The sequence below is a fragment of the Hemicordylus capensis genome, chromosome 6 (genome assembly GCF_027244095.1).
Source record: "Hemicordylus capensis ecotype Gifberg chromosome 6, rHemCap1.1.pri, whole genome shotgun sequence".
Classification (NCBI taxonomy): Eukaryota; Metazoa; Chordata; class Lepidosauria; order Squamata; family Cordylidae; genus Hemicordylus; species Hemicordylus capensis.
The window spans coordinates 163,283,568-163,302,437 of NC_069662.1; the positions used below are offsets into that span (position 1 = coordinate 163,283,568).

Below are 18,870 nucleotides of genomic sequence, written 5' to 3' on the forward strand. Positions count from 1 at the left end.
AACCGCAGATAACAAAACCGCAAATAATGACTCCTTCAGTCAATGGGAATTGGGGGGGGAGATTCTGGAGCCTCAGAAAATGAATGAAAAATAACCCAAAAAAGACAAGGGGGAAGCAGAAATAAGGACAGAGCACAGCACTGTACCTTGGCAACCTCAGCAATCACACTCTCCCGATGCTCCAGCAGTGGCCTCCAGCGACTCCAGTAGTTGGGATAGTGAAGATTCCCCACCCCACAGTTGAAGTCCACCACTTAGCAGCACCAACCCCTGGCCTGTTTGGTTGGTAGGTTGGCCAAAGAGAGAGCACAGAATTAAATCTAGTTCAAGTAAAACATACTGTTGGAGCTAGGACCCTGGCAGCATCAACTTTCAGCAGCAATGTCTCATAGTGACCACTTGCGGGGGGGGGGGGGGTCGGGGGTCAGGTTAGGGTCATGGATGCTGGACTTCTCCCCTCTTTGTTCTCCCGGTGTTAGTCTCCAGTTTGTCTCTCCAGAGTTGGCTGTTAATTTTGCTCTCTCTCTTCAGCCATGAGCTACAGCTGAAATTAAGCTGCAGGCTCTTTCACATTTGTTTGTAACTTTTTCTTTAAATAAATCCTTGTAGTTCTTCAATATTAAAGAACTGTCTCAAGACCTCTTGCTTTGCTGCTTTCTCACGGAACTGGTTTTGCTTTGCAGTTTGGGGACTGAACTGCCATTCTTGCCCTACACACACAAAGGGGAGTTTCTTTACTCTACTCTTCCACTCCTGGAGTTTGCAGCACTCCATCTCTCTCCAGTTTCTGGCCTGCAGCAGCAGAAATCAGATTTAAACAGAAGTGGATTTTCCTTCACTCCACCACTGGTGTTTGCTGCACTCCATCTCCAGTCTTCTTCTTGGAGTACAAATCAGGTACTCCAACCAGGTGCTCCACCTACTGCCGGCATTGTCATCATCACCATTCTTTCCCTCCGCGAAGCCATGGAAAGTGAAGGTGTAACTTTATTATGATGACGCTGCAGCAGTGGTGGTGGGTGCAGCTACCTTTTCAAAGCAGCTGGCGATGGTCCTTTGCTTCCCCTTGCTTTGCAGAGCCCGGTAGGTGTCATTCTAGAGTTGCAAAGCAATCTCCAGCTGCCTTTTGAACTTGAGGATCAAGTTCAGGGGGATCAAGTTCAAAGACTCCAAAATTAAAATTACATTTATTAAAGTGATAATCAACAGCTTACCAGGGCTGCACAGTACTGCAAGAGGCTCGTCCAAGAAGCTCCACAGCTGATGAGCAGCTCCCAAGGGCTCCACAGGTTTGCAAAGGCTCCACAGACATAGCTTCAAAAAGCCTCCTAAAGCTCTACAGCATTGACTCCCCAAGGATACCAAAGGCTGCCAAATGCTCTTAACATGTCTTTTTGAACCACCACTTAAAACTCTTAAGAACTCCGACCAAAGCACTCCTCCAAACTCCTCTCACAACCCAAGAGCACATGCAGAAAGAATACAGCCATATAAGGACAAAGTCACGTGCCAAAAACCTTGGATAGGTGAAACGGCCGTACCGCAAATAATGAGGTTGGGTCTATATTTCCTGACCGCGGATACGTGAAACTTTGGATAAGAAGAGCCACCTGCACAGGCTGTTTTAAAGGCTTCAAAGAAAGGGACTGAGGTAGAATAAGGGGAGGGAAGCCAAGTATTTGATATAAAGCATCTTGGGAATCTGATAAATAACGTGCTGGGAATGTGTTTTAGTGAACTGCAGTGAGAAACTGATTTCATTAACTGTGCTGGGAACTTGATTCATGTTGAAAATTTGATTTCATAAACTGTGCTAGGAAGGCATTTATAGAATCCAACTGGACATTGGTTGTCAACAAACTAGAGATCTGATATACTCTTAAGTGCAGTTGGACAGTGGACTTAATGGACTGAGCTGGGAGACGGATTTGATAGGAATCAGATCCAGGGATTTCGATTTACAGCCAAAATTTAATGGGCGGAAGTTAAAAAATATAATTTTATTTTATGGATGAACAAGTCACATGAAGGGAAAAGAATCAATATTTATTTACTATGGACATAGAAAAGATGAAAAACTGAATAAGACAAAGAAGAGGACATGATAACTGACAGCAGAAAAGGCTACAGTATTCCGCCCTGAAGTTAAAGTTGTTTGGGAATAGGAAAACAGAAGGATAGGTTCAAAGAAAGGGATGTGAAAACTGAACAGAGCTGAAGTATTAAAGAGAAGGACAAGTTTTGTCACAGCAAACCCAATGAAAGGACTGCAACGACTTCTAAAAAGCAGTAAGGAAATATGTGTGGATAAACTAGATATAAGGAAAGAAGTAGAATGACACAAAGAGGCAATCAAGTGAATGGAGGGGGGAGACAAAAAGAAGCAGCAGCTTTCAAACTTAAAACAAATAGAAGAATTAGATTTTGACACAAATGCAGTGTCAAGTTAAGAAGAATTCCCTGAAGGGAATAATCATGATAATTTGGTGTTACTTTTAAAAGAGTAAATCTTAAATCTGTGAAGGCTTTGCTGGTGGAATTGAGTAAGCCTTACACCAAATTATCATGATTATTCCCTATCAGTTTTCACATCCCTTTCTTTTAACCTATCCTTGTGTTTTCCTATTCTGTTCCTACTGTTCAGTTCTAGTACAGTTCCTACTGTAAGGGCCACAGTAGCTAGGAAGCAAGATGCCTCTGAATACCGGTTGCAGACGAGCAACAGCAAGCAAGAAGGCATGGGCTCAGCTCTTGCCTGTGGGATCCCCAGAGGCGTCTGATGGGCCACTGTGGGAAACAGGATGCTGGACTAGATGGGCCTTGAGCCTGATCCAGCAGGGCTGTTCGTATGTTCTTCATATTAATTGTTGTTTTTTTATTAAAATCAAGACAAACAAATAATAAAACAAACAACTTTCTGATAAAGTTGTACTGTACCTGAAAGAGGAACAAGGCAAAGCCTAGCATCCTAATGTTGTTCCCACACAGCAAATGTGCAAACATGAAAGCATTCGTGCATTCCAGAATCATGCAGTACTGGGGCTATTTCCCCTTCCCTTCCCTTCCCTTCCCTTTGAAAACCTGAAAAACCTCTGAACACTCTCTGGCACCTGAAAATATGTCCTTGGGCTCCTGCTTTGACTCCTACATTCATATGAGAAGTTCCACATAAATATTAGAGAGGATTCTCTTGCTGTTTTATCATTTATCACCTCTGTACTGTCCAGAGCAACTTACCTATGAAATGCTTCTGGGTCACCTTGTAGTCCACAGTGCTTTCCTCTTACCTAACCAAAAGTATGAATAGCCTGCTTTATTTTGCATTCACACTTTGTGATATTCTAAATACCGAGAGCAGTCCAGAGGTCTGGGTTTGTTCTTGTCACTTCTGAGTGGCGACAGGATGAATGCAATCACTCCGCCCTTAGCAAGAGGAGAAGCAGGTTCCAGTATTAAGAACCTCCATTCTGGAAACGACTGTGTTGCCCAACCGTTGAAGGGAATAAAATTTGCCTCTGTGGAAATATGAAATGGAGTCAAACAACCATAAAGAGCCCCCAGGGAGTTGAAAATTAGTCTGTCTTTGTAGGTGCCCCCTTTCTTGAGGCATGACATTTTTTCAAAATGAAAACTGCTAGTCACACGTATGAGACCATATAAGGGATCGGCAGGAGAAAAAGCAGAGAGATACAAGAGGCTCAGAATATAGTCCATCTGCCATCTTTTCCCGGCAAATCTGTCTGAAACAATGCCTAAAGATGTGGCACTGCTGCTATTTTTAATAGCCTTTTTGCTATGAAACATAAACAACACAGTAAACTCACAAGCTTTTCTGACATTTTTTGGCAGGTCAGCAAACTACTTGCTTTGGAGCAAACTTGCATGCTCTTCCCCCTCTCTTTATTTGCACTTTATTGATGTTTTTAAGATATTGAAAAGAACACAATGTGGTGTTAACATACAAAAGAGGGAAAAAGTGCTGTCGTGAACAAATAACAGTTCATAATTATATTTTTAGATACCCCTCCCATAAAAATAGGCGAGTACTTTTTTAAAAAAGCAAATACAAAGCCCAATACATACCTAATCCAAAATGAGGCTCCCCCCCCCCATTCTTTCCTGTTAAATATGGGGGGATGTCTTAAATTTTTTGGCATCAATACAGGTGTAGCCGATATTTATCCTCTCTCTTTAAAGGCATTATCTTAAATGCAAAATCGCCTTCTATTTGGGTAAATACAGTAGTCAGTTCATACAGAGAGGACTAAGGAACTGGCCAGCACCCCCTCTGACCCCTGTGTGCAGCTGTGGACACTTCCCAGAATCCTCTGCGACCTGCAGGCATTCTCTGGCATTCACAGGGGGAGCGAGTTTCTTTGGAAGACAACATGATATGGAAAAGTTTCCTTGAAGCTGGAAAGTTTGAAAACCTGTTGTTTTAATTGGGTGGTATATATAATTCCTCTCCAAAGAAATAATTCCGTATGTTTCTAATTTCACATCAAAAGACATTCTTAAGAATTTGTTTCTTTAGGGGCAGTGGAAGAGAAGGCAAGCTGCTTGTTTGATTTTTAAAAATATTACCATATGCATGTGTGTTAGAAAGGATATCCTTCTGATAATATCTCCCCCCGATTGAAATCTATCTTTTGCTCTTTTTCTGACAGAATATTTATATTTTTACTTCTCTGTTCACAACTCAAGAATTGTAAAAACAAACAAACCATTGTACGGAACAATGGCTTAAAAATAGTAATTAATAAACTAATAGGGCAGAAAATGGTTTATCTAGGAAAGAACAAATGACTGTCTTACTGTTAGATCACAAGAGGCGTGGACAGGTGCCTTTTTGACAAAGGTTTATGCAAAGCTTTATGTCCTGCTGCAGAAGTAGTGGGTGCAGCCCCCCCCATCCACGAATGTCCCCTCACCCCAGAATTTTCTAACAGAAATAAAGATAAGAGAGATGGAAGGGAAAATGAGAATGGATAGCAAAAGGAAGAGACAGGCAGGGCGAGAGGGAGGGAGGGAAATGAGAAAGACACTGGGGGGATTCATACGACCCGCCACAAGTAAGTAGGAGGGAAGCAATGGCTCCTGGCAAGCTTATGCTCCCACTATTAACCAGTACTTCCACCACATTCCATGTTGTCTCCAGAAATGGCAGGTGAAGAATGCCGGGTTCCCTTCCACCTCCTAACACTTATAACCAGCATATGAAGTTGGGTGCAGAATGTTGGGAGGCAGAGGAGACCTGACATTCTCCACCTGACACTTCCGGATTCAGACGATACAGAAGGGAGTGGAAGTAATGGCAAGAGGTGGGAACACTCATGCTGAGAACCAACACACCACCACCACCACGTGCTTGTGGTGGGTCATCTGAACCCATCCCTTGATGGAGAGGAAGCAAGAAAAATGGAGGTGCCTCACAAAGAATGGGGGAGAGTACGGGAAGGTTCTAATATACTTTTTGTATAAGTTTGGAAGATTGAAAGGATACAGAATTCCTCTTTATTTTCTGTTTCTTTTTCTCTTTTCGTTGTCTCCTCTATTTCTTTTGAAGAAACAACCACCATGGGCCCAACCGGACAAACACTTAGTTTCCACTGCACAGTTTTCTGTTTTGCTCTGCACAAAATGTGTCCAGTTGCACATTAGGATCTGCAGGTTTGGAGGAAGAAAATATTGCTATGTCTACTGGGGGAAAATTAAAAACAAACGTGTGCTTTCTCCCTTTTGCTCAGGTTGGCTGTTATTTGAAGACCCCCAGGTTTCCAGTTTGGCTGGTGTGCAGCGAGAGCCATTTCAGCGTCCTCTTCTGCTTGCAGAAGGATTTACTTGGCGACTGGAAGATGGAGAGGCAGTTTGACCTGTATTACTACGATGGCTTAGCCAGTCAACAAGAGGAGATCCGTCTCACCGTTGGTATGGAGACAAAGACCTTAGAACATAGGAAGCTGCTGAGTCAGACCATAGGTCCATCTCGCTCAGTATTGTCTACCCAGACTGGCAGCGGCTTCTCCAAGGCTGCAGGCAGGAATCTCTCTCAGCCCTATCTTGGAGATGCTGCCAGGGAGGGAACTTGGAACCTAGATGCTCTTTCCAGAGCGGCCCCATCCCCTAAAGGGGAATATCCTGCAGTGCTCACATGTAGTCTCCCATTCATATGCAATGAGGGCCGACCCTGCTTAGCTAAGGGGACAAGCCATGCTTGCTACCACAAGACCAGATCTTCTCCCACCGTATAAGAGGTTTAGTTGCAGAGCGCCTAGCCTCTGGAGTGCTGGAAATGATAGTCATATAATGCATATCAAAGAAAGGCTTAGGAGCAAATTGGTGCCCTATTCAGACATATTGTGTGAATATACAGATGTCTGTTATAGTCATAGGAAGCTGCCATATACCGAATCAGACCATTGATCCATCTAGCTCAGTATTGTCTTCACCGACTGGCAGCGGCTTCTCCAAGGTTGCAGGCCGGAGTCTCTCTCAGCCCTATCTTGGAGATGCTGCCAGGAAGGGAACTTGGAACCTTCTGCATGCAAAGGCTTGCATGTGCGGAAGGTTCCAAGTTCCCTCCCTGGCATCTCCAGATAGAACTGAGAGAGCCTGCAGTGCTGGAGAAGCTGCTGCAGTCTGTGTAGACCATAGTGAGTAGAGGGATCAATGGTCTGATTCAGTATATGGCAGCTTCCTATGAAAAGGCTAGACTAGAGCCCTGCCTTGCCTTAGCCATGTGCAAGGGAAGCCATCCGGCAGATCATCTTCACCTGCCTCCAGGTGCAGTCCATGCTTGAACAGATTCACACTTGATTCTGTAGATTGTATCGGCTGACCAGTGATGGAGGCTCAAAGCTGGTATTGACAGCTTCTCCCCCAGCTCTACTGCTATGCCTTTAACATCAGCCCTGTATACATGAATGAAGCAGAAGCAGATAACTGTTAACTTCACCTGTTTAAGTCTTGCACATCAGGCTGGTATTAGGCACAGGAGCAAGGAAAGTTTATTTTTAAAAATAAAATAAAATAAAAATAAAGCCCTGGCACCCCTCACTCAAACAGCATTCCCCTGCTTGCCTTGGGTACACTCACTGTTACGAAATTTGGGGGGTCCTGCCCCCCATCACTGCTTCTAAACTGCCAAAAGACACTCCCTCCTGTCCTTTTGACTGCCTGCAGTGATGGTAAATTTAGGTTTAACTTTAGATGTCATGGCAACGGTTTCTTTTCTTTTTTTACTTCTCACCCCCAGTCTACAATTATATTACCTTTAAGGCTCAGACTTTCCAGAGACTGCCTTTGTTTTCTGGTGTGCTGTTATGTAGCCGTTGGAACTTTGTGGGACTCTGGCTTTGTGTCTAAGCATGCTGGCTGTTCCAGCTTCCTAATAATCTGAAGTGGAGGACTGCTATTCATAGAGGATGCAAAGGAGCAGCAGTGGGCATGCTGAAATGGAGAACTGTCATTCAGAGGGAAATTAGAGGTTGAATTTCTGGTGCTGAGTTCTGGAATTCTCTGCTGCTCTTTCCTCCTTGGGCCGCAGATCTAAGTACTAGGTCAGGGGTAGGCAAGCTTGGCCTTCCATTGGTTGTTGAGCCACAATAAATTGCAGCTAGGGATGATGGGTGTTGTGATTCAACAAAAGCTGGAAGGCCAAGATGGCCCACCCCTGCACTAGACACTGATCTCCAGATCTAGGTACTGGTTACTTCTTCTAAGCATTCCCATGTCTCCTTAAGAGGAAAGGCTAAAGCACTGGGGGCATTGAGTATAGGGCCGGGGTTTTCAAACTTGGTCCCCAAAGGTTGTTGGATTACAGCTCCCATCATCAGCATCCATTGTGCCTGGGGATCATGGGATTTCTAGTCCAACAACACCTGGGGAACAAACTTTTAGAATCCCTAGTTTAGGGGCAAAATCACCAAGGGGTGGCAGGATGAAATGATGACACGTGAGAAGAAAGAGATGTGTTTTTCTTTTTGCCCTCTTCCATAATTTTAGAACTTGAGGTCATTCAGTATAATGGGTGGGCAACAAATTCAGGACAGAGAGTGAGTGTAAAGAAAGAATAAAATAAACTGTGTTTTATGGCAGGGACAGACAGAATGGTGAGACTGAGGGAGGCCGCTAAAGGCTGGCAGAGCAAGGGCGTCTCTCTAGGGAACAGATGCAACCCATTGCTGCATGGGATGAGCATGACCTGCTACTTGCCTCCAACTAATGCTTAACCTGCATATTTGCCAACACACCAAATTTTGCAAAGACATCATCAGCCTCCAGTGGTGTCTCCTCCAAAGGAGGTCAGGATCCCAGTAGCTCTGAATTTTCCAGCGCAAGTTGTTGTTTTATTCTGGCATTCCCACTTTGTGAGGCTTTTGTGCCAAAAAGGTAGCAAGTCTTTTCAGTACATAATGAATTAAATATAAACAATCTTCTCACCATGGGTTTCCCCCCACCCAGCCCCCAGCCAGGCCCTGAAATTAAAGTGAGCCTGGTGAGTGGGCGGGTGGGGGGAGACGTGGGAGGGAGAAGCTGGTCATGCAGGAGGGGTTCATCACCCTGCCTGCCTCTCATTTCTCTGTGTCTGTCTCAGTCTCCTTCTCCTCTCCTGCCCCTGCTGAGCATAGTGGCTGACAGCCAGACTAAATTATTCATGAGTAATCCCACTGAAATTAGATTTGTTCAATTTTTATACTGCCTTTCATAAAACCTATCCCAAGGCAGTCATGACTAATTTGTCCCAGTAATTTCAGAGGGACTACTTGTGAGTAATTTAGTCTGGCTGTCAGCCACTTTCCTGGAGACAGCCAGGATTTCCCCAGAATCAATCCCAGCAAATGTGATGTGCTTTACCTGTCCTCATGACATTGTGTCTGACGTGTTCCTGCAGATACATCCCAGCCTTACGTCGCAGATAAAGATGATGACCTAATTCCTCCACTTGAACACTGTATCAGGACCAAGTAAGTCAAACCTCTTGTGGGTTTTGATTTTCCTACCTATCACAATCATGTTCTGTACCTTTTCCTTCTTCTGCAAAAGAGTGATGTGCTTTTGAGTGATAAAGTAGAGTCCTTCCCCTGGTACAATGCTAGCAACTATTCAGTCGGCCCGACAGATGCAGAATGATGTGGGAACCCGTCAAGTCCCTGGTCACTCAGGTGTCTGTCTGTCTACCACAGGTGTATCTCATCCTACTCCCAGGGATCTCAGAGTGACAGAGCTGGGGGAAGATTTTTAACCCAGCTGCAGTCATGCACACGATCACCTGCTGAGGTTAAACAAACCACAATTTTGTTTAAACTCAGCTAAATGCTGGGTTAAAAAGTGGGGCTAAAATGTTCTTGAGCAACCAGGAGCCAAGGGCTCCCAGCACTCCAGACAACATAAGCCAAAGAAACACTCTAGTAATAGAAGCTAGTAATGGAAGCAATAGTATATTAGTGTAAACAATGGCATGTAAATCACTATTAATACCAGATAAGTCACATAATGGATACAAAAATGAATGATGAAACCCAAATGCCCATACACTATGTAAGTGATAAAACATATGTACATACAGTTATGGTACCTATGTTCAGTTAGAACTTCCAAGGGAAGGGGTTAGAAAGGTACACTGAAATATAATTACGGAGTTGTTATGATGACTTCGAAAATTTCTTATCAACTATTTCAGTATGTCAATTATTCTGCTTATATTGAGTATCAATCTACATGTCACAAGTTTTTCAAGACCTCTTTAATACACTAGTAAAACCAGTTCTGAAAGGAGCAAATGTTTCTGTGTTACACATCAGGGTGCTTTCCAGATTACACACTGTTCAGCAGTAAAATGCTTCGGCTTGGCAGGACCGTTTTGGAAACGAAAATAGTTTGGGCAACCCTCGTAAGACGGGAAAATACAGATTGTTTTTTTCTGCAACAGACTTGCAACATTGTCGGACTGCAACACAAGGATAAAAACCGAAAGAAGGTATTGGAAATGTGAACTGCACCTTGCCGACAGTGCAGGGACTGCAGTGTTGAAACATAGGCAGTGCAGAAGCACATTTAGCGGACACACAGTGACACTGTTGTAGGGTGTAATCTGGAAATCGCCCAGCTTCATTGCTATACAATGGTGGCTGAAATGTGCTCTTAAAAACAATGCTCAACATCATGACTCAGAAAAACTGATAGTAATTAGCTGTCTTATTCAGTCTGCGTGTCATTGAGGCTTTTCACATGATCAGTGTGAAGAGCTGTAAGGGGGTTTGCGGGGAGAGCGGGCTTAGCCCGCTCTCCCCACAGACAATCTAAAGGCAACCTTGGGCAGCTGGATTGGCCGCCCACACAACTGCCGGCTCCGTCACGGAGCCAGCAAAGGCTGTGGGAATTGGGGGGCGCGTGGCCCCTGGAAGTTCCAGGATGCCCCATGCAAGTGCACGGGGCATCCTGGAGAGTCCACCAAACCCGGGAGGCTGCTTGCAGTCTCCTGGTCAGGGGTCTGCTCGTGTATCACGCCACACCATGGTGGCACACAATCAGGAAACCCAGATCAGCTGAGCGCTTTCTCCGCTAACCTTGGCTAAGGGGAGGGCTACTTTGGTGGGCTAACCGCCCACGAGCCCGCTGGTTCTCACGATGGGGGAAAACCGGGCTGGGCTTCTTTAGCCCAGTTTTCCCCCATCATGAGAATAGCCTCATTGTTTACGTTAATATATGATTGCTTCGGTTACCAGAGTGTGTGTTTGTTGTAGAGCTGAGTTATAGTATTGACTGGTGGATCTGTCCAGTGTTGTCTCATGATGAACAGCCATCATGTCCTGCTGCCCTGACCACTGTGCATCCTTCTTTGTCTGCAACAGGGGGGCCCAGCTTGTCCACCTCAGCTAGTCACGTAGGCCTCCAGGGCCTCCAGCTGCTTTCCCCGAGCTTAGTCCAAGGCTAAACAACTTTGGCCCTCCAGCTGTGTCTGGACTACAACTCCCATCATCCCCAGGCACAGTGGCCAGTAGTCAGGGATTACGGTAGTTTAGTCCAGCCTCTGCAGGAGAGCTGAAGTTGTCCAGCCCTGGCATAGAACAACTTCTTTTGAGCGCTGCTGCTGGTTATCCTTCTCTTACTCCTGTTTAATCAAAGCCTGGGAAACCAACCCAGCCGCCGCCTTTACTTCTGCCATTTCCAGCCTCAGACCGCTGAGGACTGAGGGAAGAGCAACTGTCTCTCCACCCTTCGTGACTTGCATCTCCAAACATCTGTGTAAGCAGCTCAGTTCTGACCTGAAAGATGAAAGGAATGTGCATTTCTTGAGCTTTCGGAAATCCCATGTGACCTGATTGATCCCGTTGCCCCAAGGATCTCAGAGTGAGACTCATCAGAGGCCCGATCCTCTATTGCTTCCTGTCTCCAGCGGAGGAAATAACTTCTGCTAGTCTGCCCGAAGGGGACCACTCTTTGATCTACATGGTCTTAATTCAGCCGCGTATTTGGTTAAGGCCTGCCTTAGCTGACATTCACCATGCTTGGCTATATATCTGTGGAATGTGGAGCTTCTTTTCCTGTGGCACATTCCACTAAAATCTTCCACTGGTATGGCCACAGAGGTGCATACAGGTTAGCATGGGGCTCGGGGGAGCACAGGGGAAACCTGTTTGATTATTGAGGAGCTGACCAGATAATCTAAGGTGGTTTGTTTGTTTGTATGCCTAAAAAAGGGGGCAGTTATGCCATCTTTCTACCTTCAGAAGACATTCAAGGCAGTGCACAGTGTGAAATCATTGTGACAAAACAAATAATTCAAAACTGGAAACAACATGCTGGCCGACATCTGGATTAAGGAACTGCCCATGTAGTTAACACTCAGCATGTGAGCATAGGGACATGTAGGAAGCTGCCTTATACCGAGGCCGACCACTGGTCCATCTAGCTAAGGAAACGGCCTTATAAGGATTCAGAGCATTGGACCATCTCGCTCAGTATTGTCTACACTGACTGGCAATGGCTGCTCCAAGGTTCCAGGCAGGAGTCTTTCCCAGCCCTACCTGGAGATGCTTGCTTGCTTGCTTAAGGGCCTTTATTGTCTCTCAGTGGTGCATTCATTGCTGTCGTGGTAGAGCATCTGCATGCTTGCATGCAGAAAATGCCAGGTGCACCCCCTGACAGCATCTCCAGGTAGGGCTGGGAGAGACTCCTGCCTGGAACCTTGGAGAGACGTTGCCAGTCAGTGCAGACAGTACTAAGCTAGATGGTCCAATGCTCTGACTCCGTATAAAGCTGTTTCCTATGTAAGGTGCACAGCCTGTGGTGCTTGTCCTGCTGGGAAGCCAGCAAACCTTAATCCAAGTTGCAAGGAACTTTGCTTAAGAGTGCCAGTTTGCATATCTCCAACAACCTTCTTGAACTAGCCCGGCATCATTGCACAAGCACAGCCTTAGTCTGTACATCCACCGATATTTCCCCACCTGCCATCTGAAGGGGTATGGCCACTCCACGGCCTCGAGACTGTGTGCCACTTCATTCTGTTGTATGTGGAGAGTAGGACCTCTGGAAATGCAGCAAAAGGGACTTGAACACACATTGGTTGCATGCGGAGCCTTTTCTTTTCAGGGCAGAGAACATGCGTCCTTCAGATGACTCCCATAGTGCTTAGCATGGGTGCCCATCTTCACCCAAAGAATCCTTGGGGTGCAGGGGCACTCCACACCAGATTGCACGGCACTAGTCACAATTCCATCTGTGTCAGCCCTCATGTGCATCTTAGGGGGATCATAGGCCCTGAAGCACCTCAGAACAGCCCCATTCAGACCCGTGTGTCAGGATGTGTCCTGGGGCCCTCACTTGAGCAGACCCTTTTCTGCACTTTCTTTACTGAAATGGAAACACGGATACTTCAGTTCTAGTGGATATGCAGGAAGGCTGTGAAAGCAGCAAAAGAGGTTTTTGGGTTGTTGTTTTTTTGTCTGCCCTCAAATACCATAGAAGAGGAAACATTTTGCAAACAAATCCCTGCAGCATGCATTTTTATGAAAGGAATTTTCTAACTTCCATATATAGTTATATCGTGGATCCATCAACCAAGGACCCGTGTTTTTATCCAACTGATTACTTTCAGTTGGGAGATTATTGTCAAGACTGTGAGTCATCACAAACAAAATTTTAAAAAGTATTGGACATAACATGGTGTCATAAAATAAGCATAACAGTGTCAGCCCCCCTAATAAGTCATAATATTCTGCCATGTTATTGTTTTCATATTTTGATGTGGATTTGCTGTGGCAAATACAAATGGTTAAATTTTCTAGCTACACAGTTTTCTCTGATGATCCTGCATGGACATCTTTGGGAAATGGGCAACATCCTAAGTTAATTACGGCTAGGTTCCGTTGAAATTATTGGCGAACTCTTAGATATCCCTATTTTTGAGAACAGCAGGGTGCAAACTGAAATCATACTGGAATGTGCACCTCAATGGAGGCAGCAGCAGGAAGCCCTTTATCCCATCTCTCTGCCCTCCCAGATGATAGGTCCGGCTGGCTGCAGCCCATTTCGTGCATGCAGAGAGGCCTGAAATGTGCCACAGCCGGCCGGAGCTGTCACCTGGGAGGGCAGAGGGATGGGAAAAGGAGCTTCCTCCACCTCCTCCACGGCCATCTTCGGGAGCCCCCCCCCCCCCATCTCCGAAATGGGCCAGATTTGGGAGGCCAGTGGAATGGAGGAAGGAGTCCCCACCACCTCCGCCGCAATCCTTGCTACCTCTGTGGCCACCGGCCGCTCTTTATTCTCCATTCTGCTCCGCACAACAGCGCTTTTTAAAACGTAATTTAGAAAAAAGACTAAGAACTTTCTTTAGCCAGATTCCCCTTGTTGAGCCAGCCACAAGTGGGGGCCTTGCTCAACTTGCCCTTGGGCTGCCCCACCACCCCAGTTCGGCTCATTTTCGAGCTGGTTCGCACATCCCTACCTTGCACATCATGTGGGCCGCTGGTTTTGCTCTTGTGGTTGTTTTTGCTTTCAAGGGGATGCAGATCCCCATTCTTTAACCTCCATCTGGCTTATGTGGGAATTTGTGTATCCAGTTGCAGAATTCTTTTTTGCAGCCAAAAATACATCAGATGGAATCAGAGAGAAGACTTTTCTGTAGTGGCCCTGATGCTATTGAACTCGCTTCCGGGGGTGGCGGCGGGTGGGGGACGCGGCTTGCCTTCCAAGAGGTGCTCTCACTTCCAAGGGGCAGGCAAGGCCCTTTTTGTTTTGGATGTCTTTTGAGCATTTTGTTTCCTTTGATGTCCTTTGTCCTTTTACTGTCATGCCCACAACTCATACTATCTTTGTTCGGTTTGTTGCCACCACCATTTTTTGTGTTTGTACAGCACCATTTTATTGCCATCATTTTAATGTGGTAAACCACGGTGACCTATTTTTCTGAGCAGTAGTAAAATACCTTGAAATACACACATTAAAAAGTGGGTTCAGGAGAATAGCCTGCATCAGTGAAACGATAACCTCTGTGTCGGAAATCAAACCTGCCAGATCACGGCAGCAGTCCGGAGCTATGGCTTGCAGGCAAATTATGTAATTGCCTCTCAGAGCCTCAGCAGGCCTGGGTCAGTGCCTGAATGAGAAACTGCCTGGGGACCCCCATGTGTGCTGCTTTGAGACCCATCATGGAAGAAAGGCACAGTATAGGCATAACCAAGAAATAATATCCCTGTTGTTTGAATGAGGTGGTCTTCTTTTTCCTGGAGAGAAGTCACCATACAGTACAGAAGCTGCTTCATGCAGAACATCTGTGTTTGCAGCTACCTGGAAAGAAGAGAGATCTGGAGAGGTTTGCAACTTTCCATGACTTTTGCATTGTGCATTGTAAGGACATAATAGAGGAGAGGTAGGCAATCTTGGCTCACCAGCTGTTGCTGAACTACATCTCCCATCATCCCCAGCAATAAATTGCAGCTGGGGGTGATGGGAGTTGTAGTTCAGCAGGAGCTGGAGAGACAAGGTCATAGTGGTTAAGCAGAATGCCTTTGCATCCCCAGGTTGACTCTGGTGTCAAGATGGCCAAGGGCCCCAGTCTCTTGAAAGAGAATGGACTGCCATCACCTTCAGCCTTTTTCAGAGTTCCCAAGTGTATTTCAGTGGAGCTGGTCAATTTGCCTCCCCTTGAGCTCCTTTGAAGTCACAGCCATAAATAAACAAGCATGTCCAAGACATCTTAAGAGAACAATCAGTTGAGGCTGATGCAAGCCGCAGCCGCCTTGGCGAAGGCCACTCACAGGAAGGGGATGATGGTGAGTTCCCATTGTGATGGTAGTTCCTGTGACGTTGAGCAGAGACAGGAGGCGGCCGCCATTCTCCTGACAGTCTTTGCCCCCCTTACCAAATCACAGAATGGAAAGGAATGACTGATCCATCCGCACAACTCCATACAAAGCCTGACGGTCGGATCGGGCCCACCGAGCTTCTTTCCACCTGGCCCTTCTGCCTTTCCCCCGCCTCCCCTTTCAGCTCTTTCTCATGCTTGCAGTGGCTTTTGGAATGGAGTACACATGGTTAGTACCTGGCTGCAAGTCCAGCTGTTTTAAATCACGCTGCCGCCCAACTCATTTCACAGGGGAAAAGCAAGGGCAAAGGAGATGATCATGGGAAAGCATCCACATAAAACCCTGTACTTTGCCTTTAGGTGGAAAGGAGCTGTTGTCAACTGGAATGGCACAGAACCCATCCTGTGACCGCTGTGACCCCACCGGCTCAAAAGAGGCCTCCTCCCACTCTTGGAGGAAGCTGGGCAGGTGGCGTGCCTGCCTTCATCCCATGCAACGAGACTGAGCAAAGAGGCAGGACTTCATGCTCTGGCCAGTGTGTAAACAGAGGCTGCACCTATTTGAAGCGGCTTCCCTTTTCTGTGCACAATGTATGCAAGTGGAGAATCAGCCTTGACGGCCAAAACAAACTGAGAGAAAGAGTAGTAAATCTGTCGACATCGACTCAAGTTCCGTTTCTGAATCCCCTCCACGTCCTGCGATTGTATCTACCAAACAACACCCTGACTGTGTGCCCACCTTTCTCATTTAATGCTAGCTCTTTTGCACTGTCTCCATTCGAAATCAAGGAAACTGAAGTGTACACAAACAAGATGGAAGAAATCCATTTTCCCAAGGGCGGTTCTGCATTAGGTAAAGCTAATATGAGTGTTCCCAGCCTTGGGTCCTCACATGTTATGGGACTACAGCTGCCATCATCTGGGGGCCCAAGGCTGGGAACCCCCAGCCTAAGCTAATAGCTCCCAAAACATTTGGGATCAAGGGTATCACTGCCAACCCTTTTCTTTTTCACATCCTGATGTCTGCTCCTTCTGACCCCTGGCTATTGGGAGACCCAAACTTGTGGTGCAGCTCCTCTCTTCATTCTGCTGGGCAATGCCTTGCCTTATCTAGGCCACAGAATATTGATGATAATGAGAATTATTAAGGTTACCCTTCTAAGCACGGAAAGTAAAGTATTGTTAGATTCATCAGTCCTTTGGGAAAGAGGGCTAAGCCATAGTGGTTTGCACTGGTCTAGACATATCTGCAGGGGGATTAGCATCTTCCCCATGGCTTCTTGCCACAACTACCCACATCATTTATTGGAATCCAGGCCCACCACATTCTGAGTTCCCTCACCTAGTAAGGTCACTATGGATATGAATTCTATTGATATGAATCATTGATAGGAATTGTAGGCGGAGGATCTCACTGCATGCTAGTCTTGACTCAGGCAGTGAATTCTGTGTGGAAAGCAGGGGGGAATTTCCCCCAGGGATGCTGATTCCATGGTGAATGTAATGTCTAGGTGGGAATCTCAGCAGAAGGGAGCATTTCCAGTAATTATATAATATGCATTCTTTTGAAATGTATACAAAATTAAATATACACCCTAGGACAGAGGTGGGCAATTTCCTCCTTTGCTCAGCCAGTCTCCCTGATTACCATGAGAACAATGCCCCATAATATGTTTACAATCTTTTCCTTATGACCCACTTCCACCATGTAGGCGCAGTCAGCCTTGGAAACCTGGTGGGCTACAGCAATGTAGTTTTTAGGTTGTATTCTGTTATTTTGGTAAAGTTGTTTGCTGTGAGGGATGCTTAGGAAACAAGGTCAGGTACATGCTCCCCACCTGTGTATTAAGGTTTCCAAAGTGTAGTGTGTCAGCACAGCATCTTGGCTACTTTTCATCAATATTTTATTTTCTTATTAATCAAAGCAAAAAGCATAATGCTGACAGGTAACATTTCAGTAAGGTAGTGGATGGGTTTGGTAATGCTCCTGGTAGTTTGCAGGGGTGTTGTTTTTTTATTAAAAAAATGTACTTAAAAGTGTCATTTTGTAAATAAAAATAAGCCTTAAAAGGAAGGTTGAACATTAATTTGAAAATGAATTTAATATTGTTCTTTACTGGACTGTCCAAGTTGGATCAGGAAACCTGGTGATTCAGTGAGCTATATAAACCATTTGGAAGCCGTTGGTAGGTCCTTACACAAAATGCTACTCACCCAGTGCTCATGTCAGGCATTTGCAGGGCTCAGTCTGGAAGTCCAATGAATCAAGCATCCAGATTCACTATTCTGGTGCTGGTCAGACTGTAAGCATTGGGGATGGGCCATGGCTTGGTGGTAGAGCATCCACCTACATGCGTGCAGAAGGTCCCAGGTTCAACCCCTGGTATCTCAAGGCAGGACTAGAAAATACCCATCTGAAACTCTGGAGAGCTGCGGCTGGTCCATGTGGACAATACTGAGCTAAATGAACCAAAGACAACAGTGTGCCATTTTGAGCTAGGATGCACAGACCAGAAGCCTCCTGGGACCTGGAGAACCACTCTTGTGCCACTGCTTGCTCTGTAGCTCCAGACTGGCTGCAGCCTCAGTCTGAGCCAGCAGACTGACCCTCTGTGGCCCTAGGATGCCTGCCGCCCCATCTCTGCCTCCCATCCCAGCCTTCTGATTGGTTCCCAAACCTGCCCTGTCCTGCCCTTTGATCCTAAAAGCTGGGACCTGCTTCAGACACTATCCTCCAGCCATCATAGGAACATAGGAAGCTGCCATATACTGAGTTAGACCAGGGATTCTCAACGTTGAGTCCCCAGATGTTATTGGACTTCAACCCCCATAATCCCCAACCAAAGGCCACTGCAACTGGGGTTTATGGGAGTTGAAGTCCAATAACATCTGGGGACCCGACGTTGAGAATCCCTGAGTTAGACCATTGGTCTATCTAGCTCAGTATTGTCTTCACAGACTGGCAGCGGCTTCTCCAAGGTTGCAGGCAGGAATCTCTCTCAGCCCTATCTGGAGATGCCAGGGAAGGAGCTCGGAACCTTCTGCTCTTCCCAGAGCAGCTCCATCCCCTGAGGGGAATATCTTACAGTGCTCACACATCAAGTCTCCCATTCATATGCAAGCAGGGTGGACCCAGCTTAGCTAAGGGGACAAGCCATGCTTGCTACCACAAGACCAGCTCTCTTTTCATCACACAGTGAGGTGCACATCTTCTGTCCCCCTGTGCTGCATAATTACCAGCGGTGGGGGGAACCTCAGAACCACATCTCATCATGAAATTTAAACACTCCGTGTCCTGTGATAGGTGTGCACATATACACACCTCCCCATGTGATTTGGCAGACCAGTTAGGTGGTGTCACCTGAACCGTCCCTGTGTCATTGGCTTTGGCCCCTCTCAATCAGCCATACAAATGAAACCCCGGCTTACAAACAAGAGACAGTAAAAGCCAAGAGTGACACACCAAGCGCCCACTTCTGGTTTACACGTGTACACTCTCATATGCAAACTGGGTCATGGAGGGTGGGGCTGCTTTACCATCACATCTCCACCTCATCCATCCA

At 46.2% G+C, this 18,870-nt stretch overlaps 1 protein-coding gene across 4 annotated transcripts in view; it reads left to right on the forward strand.

The window, feature by feature from the left end:
* The window catches only part of MINDY4 (MINDY lysine 48 deubiquitinase 4), a 95,884-nt gene extending 78,490 nt beyond the window's left edge, over positions 1-17,394 (forward strand). For all 4 annotated transcript variants that reach the window (XM_053259360.1, XM_053259361.1, XM_053259362.1 and 1 more), the window contains 3 exons: positions 5,748-5,928; positions 8,894-8,966; positions 15,668-17,394. In XM_053259360.1, the coding sequence (XP_053115335.1) occupies positions 5,748-5,928; positions 8,894-8,966; positions 15,668-15,716 (303 nt within the window). In that variant the 3' untranslated portion in view covers positions 15,717-17,394. The remainder of the gene's footprint in view (positions 1-5,747; positions 5,929-8,893; positions 8,967-15,667) is intronic.
* The last annotated feature ends 1,476 nt before the right edge of the window (positions 17,395-18,870 follow it).